The 16,184-nt window shown below is 45.1% G+C and overlaps 1 protein-coding gene across 1 annotated transcript in view; it reads left to right on the top strand.

Annotated features, from left to right (window-relative positions):
* LOC110163239 (calcium-activated potassium channel subunit alpha-1-like) overlaps positions 1-16,184 on the top strand; it is a 248,254-nt gene that overhangs the window by 200,981 nt on the left and 31,089 nt on the right. Inside the window, exon 22 of the mRNA XM_055150045.1 lies at positions 11,682-11,805. Coding sequence (XP_055006020.1) covers positions 11,682-11,805 — 124 coding nt within the window. The remainder of the gene's footprint in view (positions 1-11,681; positions 11,806-16,184) is intronic.

Genomic DNA, 16,184 nt, shown 5'->3' with positions numbered 1-16,184 from the left:
CTACATGATTCCACGGAAATATAAAGTTGAAACCAGACGTCTCCATGGCGACAGATACAGATCATACTGTGGAATATTGTGGTCATAGCAATAACACGGAGGAGGCCCTCTTTCTCCTTTCCTCCCTCGATCCCTCTCCTCTTTTTCCTCCCTCTCTTCCTCTTCCCTTTCTCCTTTCCGCTTTCAGTTCTTCCCTCTCTCCTCCTCTCTCTCCTTCCCTTCATTCCTCCCTCCCACCCTTATTTCCTCCCTTTCTCCTCCCCTTTTTCTCCCTCCCTCCATCCTTCTACCCCTCCCTGTCTCTCTTCCTCTTCTCTTTCTCCTTTTTTTCAATTCCTCCCTCTCCATCCCTCCGTCCTTCTCTCTCTCCCTCTCGCCCTCTTTCCCTCCCTCTCTTCCTCTTCTCTTTCTCCCTCTCTCTTTCAATTCTGCCCTCTCTCCTCCTCCCTCTACTGGTCCAACACTCCCTCCATCGTTCTCTCCCTCCTTCTTATCCTCATTTTCTCCCACTCTTCCTCTTCCCCTTCTCCCCCCCTTCAATTCCTCCCTCTCTCCTCTTTCTTCCCTCCATTCTTCTCTCCCTCTCTCACCCTCTTTTACTCCCTCTCTTCCTCTTCCTCTTCCCTTTCTCCTTCCCTCTTTCAATTCCTCCCTCCCTTCCTCCTCTCTCCTCTCTTCTCTCCCTCCTTCCCTTCTCTCCGTTCATCAGGACACTTGCTGCTCTGGCCTGGGGCATTTGGGGCCTGGAGGTTTTTCCTTTGCACAGCCTGAGGGAGACACACACACACACACACACACACACACACACACACACACATACACACACACACACACACACACACACACACACACACACACACACACACACACACACACACACACACACACACACATACACACACACACACACACACACACACACATACACACACACACACACACGACACACACACACACACACACACACAGCACACACACACAGCACACACACACACACACACACACACACACACACACACACACACATACACACACACACACACACTACACACACACACACACACACACACACATGTACACACACGCACACATCCCACGCGTTTGTCACACAGTTACTCGGTATTGAAAACAAAAACACACACAAACTTCAAACTGTTAAAGTATACTCAAATATTATCTGCCCGCCTTTCTTTAATAATTACCTCCGCCAAGGAGGTTTGTTTTTCCTTTATTAATTTTGAATCATTTGTTTTGATTAATATGAGGGGGACTGTATCCTTGGCGGAGGTCTGCGCTCTCTGAGGGCTTTTCTAGTTTATTAATTTTTTGAGATATCTTGTTATTTTAAGATATTATCTCATTATTTCAAGATAATAAGTAATTATTTTGAGATATTACATTTTACAAGTGTAAAAAAAAAAAAAGATTTCCTATTATTAATTTATTTGTTTGATTGATTGATATTATCTTGTTATTTTCAAGATAATATCTCGAAATAATGAGATACTATCTGAAAAAAATAAAAAATAAAAATATATGATATATATATATATATATATTATATTTATTATTAAGAGTAAAATTTTCGAGCAAATTCAAGCCCCAGAAATCTGTGATAAATCAAAAGTACATGTGTAAAAGTCCAGATTCTACAAGTACATTTGATCAATTTTCACCTGAAAATTTGAAGGACCAACCTTAAATAGTTTTTTAGATCAAGCATCTGAAAGTGGCTCCTCTGAAAACTCTGCTCAAAACAGGTCAGGGCAAAGTTGACAAAATATTTTTAATGACAAAACCATAAAGAGTTGGGAGTTTTCTTGTTGGAAAGTGTGAGAGAAAGAGAGAGTGAAAGGGAGGAGAGAGAGAAAAAAATAAAGAAGAGGGAGTGGAAGAAGCTTGATGGGCGGAGAGAGGGAGGGATAAAGACTAGAGAGATAGAGACATGAAGCTGTAGTGATGGTGGAGGGGGAGGGGTGGAGGGTTTAAAAGGTTTTCGACAGACAGAAGGCTCGTGTCTGCGTCCGGGCCCGAGCCGAGACCAAAGTGACACAACCTGTTTAGTTCAAATGCAGCGGGAAATCTGACGCACGCATGGCATTGTCACTAGTATTTATGTATCCGCTCTGAGCGCTCAGCGGCACGGAAACTAAACCCAGGATTTCAGAAACGCCGCGTGAGAATCTCCACGTCTGAAAAGTCGACAACAAAATTACGATTTAAAATGTGAAAATTAAAGAGCAAATATTACAGTATTTTCTAATTTACTGTATGTTATGTTTTTTACTCATCACAAACAGACCTGGAGTTGTGTTTTGTTTCTTTCACACATTCTTTTCGTTCTCTCAAACTGAAAACACTCTGTTCCACCTTGTGATGTCATGTGGTAATACAAGAAATGCTCCACTGTGTTTTTAAACTCCATAGTAATAGTAGTTTTTTATTTAATCATTTTGCAGCACCACAAAACAAAACAAAACACACCGTACACCTTCTCTAGAATCAGTTGGATCATTTCAGACCTGGAATTGCCAATTTCTACTAAACAAAAGGTAAAATGGTAGATGTTAACTATCACTTCATGACATCACAAGGTGGAGCGGAGCATTTTGAGCTTTGGAGATGTAGACGGACTAATAATAAAGAAATCTGTGTGTCATCAGAATTCATTTCAATCCATTTTTTTCTTCGTTATTTGTCTCCAAAACCAAAATGAACAAACAGATAATGATTTGTTTTTTTCAGTTTTCGATTTTGTGTTTAAATGAAGAATGAAAAAACGGATAAAGACCGATTCCCGTTTACGAGACTTAAACTGTGATGCAGGACTTTTGTGAGCCAGGACTAAAACAAGACTAAACCTAGACTCAACCATTTTCAGTCCCGGTCTGGTCCCAGTCTCAGTCCCGGTCTGGTCCCGGTCTCAGTCCCGGTCTGGTCTCAGTCTCAGTTCTGGTCTCCAGTTCATGGTCCTGGTCTCAGTCCTCAGTCCCTCCCGGTCTCAGTCCCTCAGTCCTTCCAGTCCAGGTTCCAGTCTCAGTTCCGGTCTCAGTCCCGGTCAGTCCCGGTCCCAGTCCCAGTCCCGGTCTCAGTCCCGGTCTTAGTCCCGGTCTTCATTCCCGGTTCTCAGTCCGGTCTCAGTCCCCGGTCCCGGTTCAGTTCCCAGTCTCAGTCCCGGTTTCCCGGTCTCATTTCCGTCAGTCCGTCTTAGTCCTGGTCTCAGTCCCTCAGTCCCGTCTCCGTCTCCCCGGTCTCAGTCCCGGTCTCAGTCCCGGTCTCAGTCCAGTCTTGTCCAGTTCCAGTCTCAGTCCCGGTCTCCATTCCGGTCAGTCCCCGTCTAGTCCCGGTCTCAGTCCCGTCTCAGTCCGGTCTCAGTTCAGTCCTCAGGGTCTCAGTTCCAGTCCAGTCCGTTCCGTCTCCAGTCCCAGTCCCAGTCTCAGTCCCAGTCTCAGTCTCTCTCCCTCTCCCGTCTCAGTCCCGGTCTCAGTCTCCCAGGTCTCAGTCCGGTCTCAGTTCTCGGTCCGTCTCAGTCCCAGTCCAGTCTCTCAGTCGGTCTCAGTCCGGTCTCCTCAGGTCCTCAGTCCGGTCTCAGTCCCGGTCTCAGTCCCGGTCAGTCCAGTCTCATCCAGTCGTCTCAGTAGTCCCGTCCTCAGTTCTCAGGTCTCAGTCCCCGGTCTCAGTCCCGTCTCAGTCTCCATCCTGGTCTCAGTCTTCTCAGTTCCGGACTCGGACTCACTCCTGATCTCAGTCCCAGTCTCAGTTCTGGTCCTAGTCACTCCCGGTCCAGACCTGGTTCAGTCCGGCATCGCAGTTTAAGTCACAAAAACAGGAAACGGCCGTTATCCATTTTTTCCATTATTCATTTAAACACAAAATCAAAAACTGAAAAAAAAACTAATCATTATCCGTTTTTTCATTTTGGTTTTGGAGACAAATAATGAAGAAAACAGTTTGTGGTTTTATAATGAAAAACAAATGAACAAATGATACACAGATTTAAAGAGTTACTCAAAAATGAAAGAAACAAAACACAACTCCAGGTCTGTTTTTGACGAGATAACAACATTATAACACGACTTAAAACACACAAGAGGCAATTTTGCATAGTAAAGTTCACAAATAAACTTCAGAAATATTTAAAAAATTCTTACAAAATTTAATTTATCTAGAACCAATAACAAAGTCGTCGGTGAAGCTGGTGAATAAACGTGTATTAAAGGCGACGTTCTGATCAAAGTTGAGCTGCTTCGGGTCGTGTTAACACAGACCGTGAGTCTTTTGTCCGGTCTGTGGTCAGTGTGTGTGTGTGTGTGTGTGTGTGTGTGTGTGTGTGTGTGTGTGTGTGTGTGTGTGTGTCAAACTTTAATGTGATTCTCTTTGAAAAAAAAAAAAAATAAAAAATCAGAATCAGATCAGGGAAACATCTGAAATATTTACAGACGAGAGAGATGAAGCTTTTACCACAAGAGATGGACAGAACGAGAGGAGAGAGAGAAAAGAGAGAGAGAGGAGAGGAGAGAAGGAAAGGAGGAGGTAGAGATGGAGAAGGGAGAGAGAGAGAGAGAGAGAGAGAGAGAGAGAGTTAGGGAAGTGAGATAGAAGAGGAAGGAGGGAGTAGATGGAGAAGAGAAGAGAGGAGAGGGAGTAAGAGCGAAAGAGGGAAGAAGGAGGAAGAAAGGAGAGAAAGAGAGAGGAGGGAAAGAGAAGGAGAGAGAGATGGAGTAAGGGAGTGAGATAGAAGAGGAAGGAGGGAGTAGATGGAGAAGAGACTGGAGGAGAGGGAGGGAGGAAGAGAGAGAGGAGAAGAGCGAAAGAGAAGGAAGGAGAGGGGAGAGAGAGAGAAAGGAGATAAAGGAGAGGGAGGGAAACGATAGAGAGAGAAAAAGAAGAAGGGCATAATGGAGGGAGAGAGGGAGAGAAGGAGAAAGAGAGAAGAAAGAGAGAGAAGGGAAAGAGAAGGAGAGAGGGAAGGAGGAGAGGAGGATGGGAGGAGAGAAGAGAGAGAGAGAGGGGGATTAAAGGAAGGAGAGGGGAAGAGAGAAGGAGGAAAAAGGGCGAGAAAGAGAAACGGGAAAGAGAAGGAGAGAGAGATGGAGTAAGGGAGTGAGATAGAAGAGGAAGGAGGGAGTAGATGGAGAAGAGAAGGGAGGAGAGGGAGGGAGGAAGAGAGGAGAGGGAGAAAGAGGGAAAGAGAAGGAAGGAGAGGGGGAGAGAGGGAGAGAGAGAAAGGGAGATAAAGGAGAGGGAGGGAAACGATAGAGAGAGAAAAAGAAGAAGGGCATAATGGAGGGAGAGAGGGAGAGAAGGAGAAAGAAAGGAGAGAAAGAGAGAGAAGGGAAAGAGAAGGAGAGAGGGAAGGAGGGAGAGGAGGATGAGAGGAGAGAAAGAGAGAGAGAAGGAAGGAGAGGGGAAGAGAGAGAAGACAAAGAGAGAAGGGGAGATAAAGGAGAGGGAGAGAAAGATGGAGGGCATAATGGAGGGAGACATGGGGGAAGAAAGGAGAGAGAGAGAGAGACAGAAGGGAAAGAGAAGGAGAGAGAGAGATGGAGGGGGGACAGAGAGAAGTAGAGAGAGGAGGAGTAAAGGAATGAGATGGAGGAGAAAGGAGGGAGGAGATGGAGAAGAGAAGGGAGGAGAGAAAGAGAAATAGAGAGAGGAGGAGTTAGGGAGTGAGATGGAGGAGGAAGAAGGGAGTAGATGGAGACGAGGAGGGAGAGGGAGCGAGGAATGGGAGGAGAGAAAGAGAGAGAGAGGGGGAGTAAAGGAAGGAGAGGGGAAGAGAGAAGGAGGAAAAAGGGTGAGAAAGAGAAACGGGAAAGAGAAGGAGAGAGAGATGGAGTAAGGGAGTGAGATAGAAGAGGAAGGAGGGAGTAGATGGAGAAGAGAAGGGAGGAGAGGGAGGGAGAAGAGAGGAGAGAAGGGAGATAAAGGAGAGGGAGGGAAACGATAGAGAGAGAAAAAGAAGAAGGGCATAATGGAGGGAGAGAGGGAGAGAAGGAGAAAGAAAGGAGAGAAAGAGAGAGAAGGGAAAGAGAAGGAGAGAGGGAAGGAGGGAGAGGAGGATGAGAGGAGAGAAAGAGAGAGAGAGAGAGAGAGAGAAGGAAGGAGAGGGGAAGAGAGAGAAGACAAAGAGAGAAGGGGAGATAAAGGAGAGGGAGAGAAAGATGGAGGGCATAATGGAGGGAGACATGGGGGAAGAAAGGAGAGAGAGAGAGAGACAGAAGGGAAAGAGAAGGAGAGAGAGAGATGGAGGAGGGGACAGAGAGTAGGAGAGAAGAGAAAGGAGGAGAAGAGGAGAGAGAAGAGGGAGTGAGATGGAGAAGGAAGGGGGAGAGAAAAGAGAGAAGAGGAGGGAGGAGAGAGGAGAGTGAGTAAAGGAGAGGGAGGAGATGAGAGGGAAAAAAGAAGAGAAGGGAAATGGAGGAGAGAGGAGAGAAGAGGAGAAGGGAGTGGAGAAGAGGAGGAGGAGGAGACGAAAGGGAGGAAGGGGAGGAGAGAAAGAGAGAGAGAGAGAGAGGAGAGAGAAGGAGAGGGGAAGAGAGAAGGAGGAAAAAGGGCGAGAAGAGAAGGGAAGAGAAGGAGAGGAGAGAGGAGTAAGGGAGTGAGATAGAAGAGGAAGGAGGGAGTAGAGGGAGAAAGAGAAGGAGGAGAGGGAGGAGGAAGAGAGGAGAGGGAGAAAGAGGGAAGAGAAGGGAAGGAGAGGGAGGAGAGGAAAGGGAGAGGGAGAGAAGAGAAGGAGGAGGGAGAGAGGGAGAAGAGAGAGAGAAAGGAGGAGAAGGGAGAGAAAGAGAAAGGAGGGAGGAGGGAGAGGAGAGAAAGATAGGAAGGGCATAATGGAGGGAGACATGGGGGAAGAAAGGAGAGAGAGAGAGAGAGACAGAAGGGAAAGAGAAGGAGAGAGAGAGATGGAGGGGGACAGAGAGAAGTAGAGAGAGAGAGGAGGAGTAAAGGAATGAGATGGAGGAGAAAGGAGGGAGGAGATGGAGAAGAGAAGGGAGGAGAGAAAGAGAAATAGAGAGAGGAGGAGTTAGGGAGTGAGATGGAGGAGGAAGAAGGGAGTAGATGGAGACGAGGAGGGAGAGGGAGCGAGGAACGGGAGGAGAGAAAGAGAGAGAGAGAGAGAGGGAGTAAAGGAAGGAGAGGGGAAGAGAGAAGGAGGAAAAAGGGTGAGAAAGAGAAACGGGAAAGAGGAGGAGAGAGAGATGGAGTAAGGGAGTGAGATAGAAGAGGAAGGAGGGAGTAGAATGGAGAAGAGAGGAGGAGAGGGAGGGAGAAAGGGAAGAGAGGAAGGAGAGGGAGAGAGGAGAGGAGAGAGGAGAGGGAGATTAAAGGAGAGGGAGGGAAACGATAGAGAGAGAAAAAGAAGAAGGGCATAATGGAGGGAGAGAAGGAGAAAGAGAAAGAGAAAGAGAGAGAGGGAAAGAGAAGGAGAGAGGGAAGGAGGGAGAGGAGGATGAGAGAGAGAAAGAGAGAGAGAGAAGGAGAAGGAAGGAGAGAGGAAGAGAGAGAAGACAGAAGAGAGGAGATTTAAAGGAGAGGAGAGAGAAAGGATGGAGGCATAATGGAGGGAGACATGGGGGAAGAAAGGAGAGAGAGAGAGAGACAGAAGGGAAAGAGAAGGAGAGAGAGAGATGGAGGGGGACAGAGAGAAGTAGAGAGAGGAGGAGTAAAGGAAATGAGATGGAGGAGAAAGGAGGGAGGAGATGGAGAAGAGAAGGGAGGAGAGAAAGAGAAATAGAGAGAGGAGGAGTTAGGGAGTGAGATGGAGGAGGAAGAAGGGAGTAGATGGAGACGAGGAGGGAGAGGGAGCGAGGAACGGGAGGAGAGAAAGAGAGAGAGAGAGAGAGGGGGAGTAAAGGAAGGAGAGGGGAAGAGAGAAGGAGGAAAAAGGGTGAGAAAGAGAAACGGGAAAGAGAAGGAGAGAGAGATGGAGTAAGGGAGTGAGATAGAAGAGGAAGGAGGGAGTAGACGGAGAAGAGAAGAGGAGAGGGAGGGAGGAAGAGAGGAGAGGGAGAAAGAGGGAAAGAGAAGGAAGGAGAGGGAGAGAGAAAAGGAGAGGGAGGGAAAACGAGAGAGAAAAAGAAGAAGGGCATAATGGAGGGAGAGAAGGAGAAAGAAAGGAGAGAAAGAGAGAGAAGGAAAGAGAAGGAGAGAGGGAAGGAGGGAGAGGAGGATGAGAGGAGAGAAAGAGAGAGAGAGAGAGAGAGAGAGAAGGAAGGAGAGGGGAAGAGAGAGAAGACAAAGAGAGAAGGGGAGATAAAGGAGAGGGAGAGAAAGATGGAGGGCATAATGGAGGGAGACATGGGGGAAGAAAGGAGAGAGAGAGAGAGACAGAAGGGAAAGAGAAGGAGAGAGAGAGATGGAGGGGGGACAGAGAGAAGTAGAGAGAGGAGGAGTAAAGGAATGAGATGGAGGAGAAAGGAGGGAGGAGATGGAGAAGAGAAGGGAGGAGAGAAAGAGAAATAGAGAGAGGAGGAGTTAGGGAGTGAGATGGAGGAGGAAGAAGGGAGTAGATGGAGACGAGGAGGGAGAGGGAGCGAGGAACGGGAGGAGAGAAAGAGAGAGAGAGGGGGAGTAAAGGAAGGAGAGGGGAAGAGAGAAGGAGGAAAAAGGGTGAGAAAGAGAAACGGGAAAGAGAAGGAGAGAGAGATGGAGTAAGGGAGTGAGGTAGAAGAGGAAGGAGGGAGTAGACGGAGAAGAGAAGGGAGGAGAGGGAGGGAGGAAGAGCGAAAGAGGGAAGAAGGAGGAAGAAAGGAGAGAAAGAGAGAGGAGGGAAAGAGAAGGAGAGAGAGGAGGAGTTAAGGAGTGAGATAGAGGAGGAAGGAGGGGGTGGATGGAGACGAGAAGGAAGGAGAAGGAGGGAGAGGAGGATGAGAGGAGAGGAAAGAGAGAGGGAGAGAAAAAGAGAGAGAAGGAAGGAGAGGGGAAGAGAGAAGGGGATATAAAGGAGAAGGAGGGGAAGGACAGAGAGAGAGAGAGAAAGATGGAGGGCATAATGGAGGGAGACAAGGGGGAATGAAAGTAGAGAAAGAGAAGGAGAGAGAGCAGGAGGAGAAGGAAGGACAGAGAAGTAGAGAGAGGTGGCATAAGGGAGCGAGATAGAGGAGGAAGAAGGGAGTAGATGGATAAGAGAAAGGAGGAGAGAGGAGAGAGAGAGAGAGAGAGTAAAGGAAGGAGAGGGGAAGAGAGAGGAGAGCGGGAGGGAGAGAAGGAGGAAGAAGGTGAGAAAGAGAGTATGAAGAGAAGGGAGGAGAGAGAGAAAGAGGAAAGGACTAAGGGAGGGAGAAGGAAACAGAAAAGAAAGGAAGAGAAAGGAAGAGATGGGGGATTTCTTCTGAAAGGGGAGGATAAAGGGAGGAGAGAGGGAGAGAAACGGAGAGAACATGTTGTGTGTTGGTGTTTGGCGCAGGTCAGATCTGGTCCACTCGTCTGGAGCTAAAACCACAGTGACAGACTCAGAGTGAGACACAGAGACGAATGAATCCTGACAGAAAGAGAGAACGAAGAGGAAGAGGAGGAGGAGAGGAAGAAGAGAACGGGCTGAATACAGTAGATCTGTTACTGTTCTGCTGTAGTGAGATTTTAAAGGTTATAGAGCAGGAGTTCTTAACCTTTTTAGTCTCGGGGTCTAACTTATTCTGAACAAAGAAACGTGGGGCCCTGTTTCATATTAAATGTATTATATTGTACTGATTGTGGGGCCCCCAAGGAGGTGGTCCCGGCCCTGTGGTTAAGAATCATTGGAATAGAAGGTTTTCCAGGTAAAGTGAAATACAGCGACTGTTTGTTCTTTTTCAAATGTTGCGCATGTGTGACTCTACCTCCTCCTTCACAGCTCCTTAAGTAGAAACGCCTCTTCCTGCCTCTTCTTAAAATCACGCTCGTTTACATCCACTGCGCAGAATTACTGTTGAAGTTTCCTGTCCAGAAGTAATTTAGCAACCAGTGTGTCAGTCTTTACCTCGTGCCTCCGCTCAATTTCATTTCTCTCCAGCGACTAGGTCAGGAATCAGAACACACTAGACCAGGGGTCTCAAACTCAAATCACCTGGGGGCCACATCAGATAAAGTCTGAGTGAGGCTGGGCCGCACTGAGTATTCGATAAATAGTGGTTGAACGAAATAAAAGAGAGAGAAAGAACAATACGCAACACACTTTCTTAATCTTTAATAACAGTTCAGAACATGAAAATGTATTCAGAACGTAAGTTTAAATTAATACGTCTACTCTTCTTCTTTTGCCGACTTCTTGCTGGTTGAAACTTGGCCACACTTCATCTTGTACAGCTGAGAGATATTTGTCTTGCAGGAGGAAGCACATGAGATCCTCAGGATAGATTGAAGATGCTCATCAGTGAGCCTTGACCTGTAGTTTGACTTATTAAATGTCATGGTGGAGAAGAGCTTTTCACACACATATGTGATATATTAAATAACTTGTGTTATACATTATACTATTTTTATCAGAGAATGAACAATGTTTTATTCTGAAATCTGTTGTTGTGAATCTGCATGGGCACCTGCAGCTTCTTCTGTCAGTGCGGCCCACGGTCGGGGAGTGGGATTGTGCTTACGTCTACCGCGGGCCGCACTGACATTATTCTTTGGAATTAAGTGGAGGGCCTCAAAAATTCCTTCTGAGGGCTGCAGTTGGCCCCCGGGCTGCGAGTCTGAGACCCCTGCACTAGACGGTTCGCAAAAACCCCAGAAGTGTGAGTTCGGGCACCAGCCAATCAGCGAAGAGCCATATATTCTGTGTTGGCAACGATTCCCGAGATCAAGGATTTAAAGCCGGAATAAAGAGAATGTTTGGTGAATTTCATCGAGAAGAAAGACGTTATTGCCCTTCGTCCCATGGGATTCGGGAAAAGCTTAATATACCTGTTAGTCACATTAGCGGAGCATTACATACGTCACGACCAAATAGCAGTGATTGGTTAGATGATAAAAAGTACCCGCCTACTGTCGAGCAACGAAACGAAGTAAAACCGGCTCATGAATCAGGCTAAGTCTTTGGTCCAAAGACTGGGTCACGACCCTTCGGTGGATCGCAAGAGATTCTCCTGATCTGCAGACAGTCCCACCGATCTCATTAGAAATATTGAAATGTTAAGACATGTTTTCTATAATTTCCAGTGTTTTTGTCATTATTTTTTTGACTATTTTTCCAATATTTCTGGTTCAATTGAAGGTTGAAAAGAAAAAGAAATGAGGCGACTTATGGATCCTTTTATTGCTGCTTCAATTACTGTTTTTCATTGAAATGTGTTTTTGAAATGTGTGAGAGGCGTAAACAACGTAATCCCAGCGCGATGGCGAATCAGTTACGATAGAAACGTAGGGAGTTTGATTTACAAAGTTTAGCCGCATCCACACCTGATGGAGTTTCATTCTTTTCTTTCATAATTACAAGACCGCTGCATCTCTTTAATGCTATTTTGAACTTTCACTGACAATTTGAAACAAAAAAAACATCCTCCATATCTTAAAAAATTATATAAATTATTATTTATGCTTTAATTGTCCTTACCAGATCTACACAAACGGATTCCTTCAGAGTCAAAGATTTCATTCATTGTCGAGCGCCAGAAGACAAATGGATAGATGCAGACTAAATATAAAATGAATGTTAAAGTAAACCGTCACTGTAAACGTTTGTATGTGTGTGTTTCCTTCTCCAGACACGACCCTCTGCTGATCCCCGGGAGCGAGCCCATCGAGAGCATGGACGAAAACGTCAAGAAGTACGACTCGACGGGAATGTTCCACTGGGCTCCGTCGAAAGACATCGAGAAGGTCATTCTGGTGAGTCCTGCTACAACTTTTAATGTTGTAAATACTTGATTTTTCTTTACTTTAAAGGTACAGACTGATTTTTGATTCCATGGATATAGAAGTAAACAAAGAGTCAAATAAGAGTCAGGTTTGTGGAGAGGCAAGCCCAGTAAGGAGTAAAGACGCACATTTTTCAGTGGAATAAGCACAACCACAATGATTATATTTTAGCCTATATTTTTGGTTAAAAAGTTACCACAGCTTTAATAATATTAATAATATTAGCCATATTTATAATAATACAACATTAAATGCACAGCTTAAAGTTTTATTATAATGTAACTGTTAAAACAAAGATTGAAAAAAGGAATAGATAAAAGAAGACTAATAGATTTATCACTTGATCTGACTTAAGCTGGGTGTATCCTGTGCCATTTTTTGTCCTTTTTGAGATGATTTTTCACTAATTTTTTGGGATCGAGTCGATTTTTGGCTTAATCGTGTGTTGTGTAGTAAACATGGGGTAACGAGATCAGATTAATACCCCATGACCAGCTCCTGATCGCCAATCATAGGTCGCAAGAATATCAAGCCTGTTTGAAATCTCTTGTGAGGGTTTGGCTCTGTTGAAATCGTTCGTTAGTGTGAGAACATGAATCGTGAGCTGTGAACTTTTAAACCCTGCGATTTGGTCATACAGTTTGAGCTGGGGCTGAGAAAATCGAAAATATTAGGCCTAAACCAGGACTAAACCCGGTCTAGCTCACAGTTACCTCTGCAGACTGGAGACATAGCACAGGATCTTCTCAACCAGAACTAAACCAAGTCTAAACCAGGACTTAACCAGGTCTAAACCAGAACTTAATGATCGGTGTACCATTCATTCGTTTGAATTTCAGTTATGAACAAAAAACTATAAAATGGGAAAACAGTTTGAAATAGTCAAGGTGACTGTTTTTTGATTTGTGTTTATTTGAAATAAACATTAGACTTAGACCTAGGCCCCCTCCACAGTCGTTTTCATTGTGGATGCAGTGTTCGTCCACATTAATTTGGTGGAAAACAGCTCCACAGACAGAACGATCTGGTGCCTCCAGCTCCCACAAATTCATCTGAGAACAGCTCTGATCCGGCACTGTGTGGACGCCTGAAAACACTGATACACTGACGTAGGAGCTCTAGTCGCGCCCTTATTGGACCACGCTATTGCGAAAAAAAGTTTAAACAAACCACAGACAAACGGGAAACAGCATAGTGAGAACTACTTTTTACTTTCACGCTTGTCATCTTCCTCAGCTTGAAAAGCTGCAACTTCAGACATGTTGCTCCACTTCCTTGTTTTTACCGCCCAGATGATTAGTGTTTCAAGTGGTTTTGCATTACTGTGTGGATAGGGAATGGACACAGAAACGACGTGTCTGGATGCAAAACGTTTTCGATACGGAGATATGGTGATTTGTTTCAGTGTAAACGTAACCTTAGACAAACTTTGTTGATCCACAAGGCGAATTATTTGGACACAGGAGCTCGCACATCACAATATAATATAATAACAGTAAAAAATATAAATGGTAATAATAAATTCTAAATAGTAATAAATTCTAATTAAGTAGCAAAAAAGACAGTAAGAGACAGGTGTCAAAATAAACATCAAATTAAATATTAGAAATAGAGGTCAAAATCTGTTTTTATTTGACACTAAAATGGAATAATGAAATAACAGTTCTGTTCTTAATAGAAATTCAAAAGAACGAATGGTACACGGACCAGGAATAAATCAGGACTAAACTAGAACTATATCAGGTCTAACGTAGGACTAAACCTGGTCGAACCCAATCTAATGTTTTGCTCCGTACGTCCTCTGCGTTCTACATCAGCTCGTGGATTGGCTGTTTCTGGACTCCACACACACACACACACACACACACACACACACACACACACACACACACACACACACACATAACTCGTCTGTCATCTGTCACTCACCCCCTGCTCCCGTCACACGTCTGTCTCCGTGTCTCTGCTCTTTGACACTTCTGCATATCACCTCAAACGTAAGACAAATGGGACTTCAGATAAACGGAAACTGTCACACTGAAATCATACGAGACGAGAGGAAGACGTGAGGAAGACAGGAGCGTGGGCGGAACGTGAATTCAAAGCAACACTGATGTTATTTGTTGCACTGTTTGAAAACGTGCCAAATGTCAAAATGCATATTAAAGAGAAATGATGTAGTTATATAAGGACTGAAGGTCACAGTACTGTATTAAACGCATGTAATATTCAACTATGTGTGGTTTTAGTGCTCAAAAATACCTTCGAAAACATGTTCTGCCGTGATTGGGCTCGCCTTTCCACAGATATGATCGGTAAATCGGTCAGGACGTGTCTCATGCTTGTCTCCAGTTTAATGATATACTGCGGAACATTCATCCTTTAAAACTGAGTCCATCTGAAGGTGCAAACGTCTTTAGTAAAAATACAGAAGTGTTCAAAATATTAGGCTAGACGTTCTGTAGTTCGTTTGTAAAACACATTTACACTTGTCTTGTGTAACGCAAATGTGTTAGGGTTAGGGGCAGACTACGGCCACAAAAGCAGCATCAGAAGAATGTTCTTTGAGGAGTGTGAATGAAGAGACACAAGTCATAAATATGAAGTTGGGTGAAGTATATTGAAAATAATTTTTTTACAGAGTACAAGAATAACAAACAAAATAAAAAAAAAACAGTCCAGTTATTTGATTCAGGTTAAATTAAAGGTTGTATGGAGGATTTTTTTTTGTTTTTTTTTGTTTTCAAATTGTCAGTATTAATAGATAAATGCAGGACGTTGGGCAAACATTCTGATAACGCCTGGTGATAGCTGTGAATGTTTCTATAGACTTGCCTGACGTGTTTACACGTACGACTCTGTTTACTCTTCGCAGTTCGCACAAAGTTTGTTGCAATGGCGACAAGAATCCAGGAGCAGTTCGCCGCAAAAGAAAGTCCGTTTTTGAGGTCACGCTGAAAAGAAGAAGACAAGGGGAAAAGCAGCGAAACCAAACTAAGGTGATTCTTGAGATTCATTCCAGCGATGGCGCGACTGAAGCAGACGCAAGGGTCTAAAGACTGACGCACTGGTCCACAAATTTACTCCTGGACAGGAAACTTCTGCTTATTATGGAAAACGTACTTTATTTCCAAGAGCGAGACAAACGTTTTTCAGGACACGAATGCGATATCCTATGTCTGAAAACTTAATTTTCAAGGCAAAGAAAGAGTCCGCTTGCTGCTGCGTGTTGTAGTAGTAGCTATTCATTCACACGGAATCTCTGCGCCCCTCTCTCTCTCCTCCTTTCCCTGCTCCTCCTCTCCCTCCCTCCCTCTCCTCTCCCTCTCTCCTCCTCTTCCTCTCCCTGCTCCGTTCTTCTCCCTGCTTCTCACTCTCTTTGTCCGCCGCACGAAATGTCCGCACCCTCCCCGCTCCTCACTTCTCCGTCTTGCCTAACCAACACTGTAGTTAGTTGTTTTACAAGTCATGTGCAGCACCGGCTGTAAACAAACCTGTTTCTGGCGTAACGAGGAGGCGGAAGGAGGCGTTTCTACGTAGGAGCTGTAGGGGAGGGGGGGTGGTTTCACGCATGCGCAACATTTGAAAAAGGACAAACCGTCGCTGGATTTCTCGTTCCTTGGGAAATCCTCTATACAACCTTTAAATTCAGGTTTTTGGGTAAGCTCGCCATCGTTCATTTCCTAGTGAGTCGAGTGTTTCTGCAAAGCTGGAGTTCAACCAGTCCATAGAAAAAACCTGACCTTCGAATTTCGCGTTGCGATCTCCTCTCCATACACGACCAGGTGCGCACAATCTATATGGAGGCTCTAATTGTGGATGTTGTACTATTCGTAGTTAACAAGTTTAGTGAAATTGTTTGCCGACGCGCCCAGACCACAGCCACAGCGGAGCGGAGGAGGAGGAAGTGACACTGTGACCCCGCAACTTAAAGGTTGTATAGAGGATATTTTAAGGGAAGAGAAATAATTTTTCAAATGTTGTGCATGTGTGACACCACCTTCCTCCTCCACAGCTCCTCAGTAGAAACATCTCGTCCCGTCTCTTTACTCTAGAAATCACGTTTGTTTACAGCCAGTTCAGAATTACCGTTGAAGTTTCCTGTCTAGAAATAATTTAGCGACCCGACGCGTCTTCAGTTTTTAGACCCTTTGTCTGCTTCAGTTGCGCCATCGCTGGAAGGAATCTCCAAGAATCACCTCAGTTTGTCTTCGCTCCTTTTCTCCTTCTCTTCTTCTTTCAGCGACCTCAAAAAACTGACTTTCTTTGGCGGCGAACCGGTCGTGGATTCTCGTCCACCGTCGCGACAAACTCTGTGCGAATTGCGACGAAGCTACAGTTTGAAAAAG

This window comes from Boleophthalmus pectinirostris, unplaced genomic scaffold, assembly GCF_026225935.1.
Source record: "Boleophthalmus pectinirostris isolate CB_2022bp ecotype Guang Dong unplaced genomic scaffold, ASM2622593v1 HiC_scaffold_14, whole genome shotgun sequence".
NCBI lineage: Eukaryota > Metazoa > Chordata > Actinopteri > Gobiiformes > Gobiidae > Boleophthalmus > Boleophthalmus pectinirostris.
Note: the sequence above shows the minus strand (reverse complement) of the source record. Positions and strands in the feature narration are given on the sequence as shown.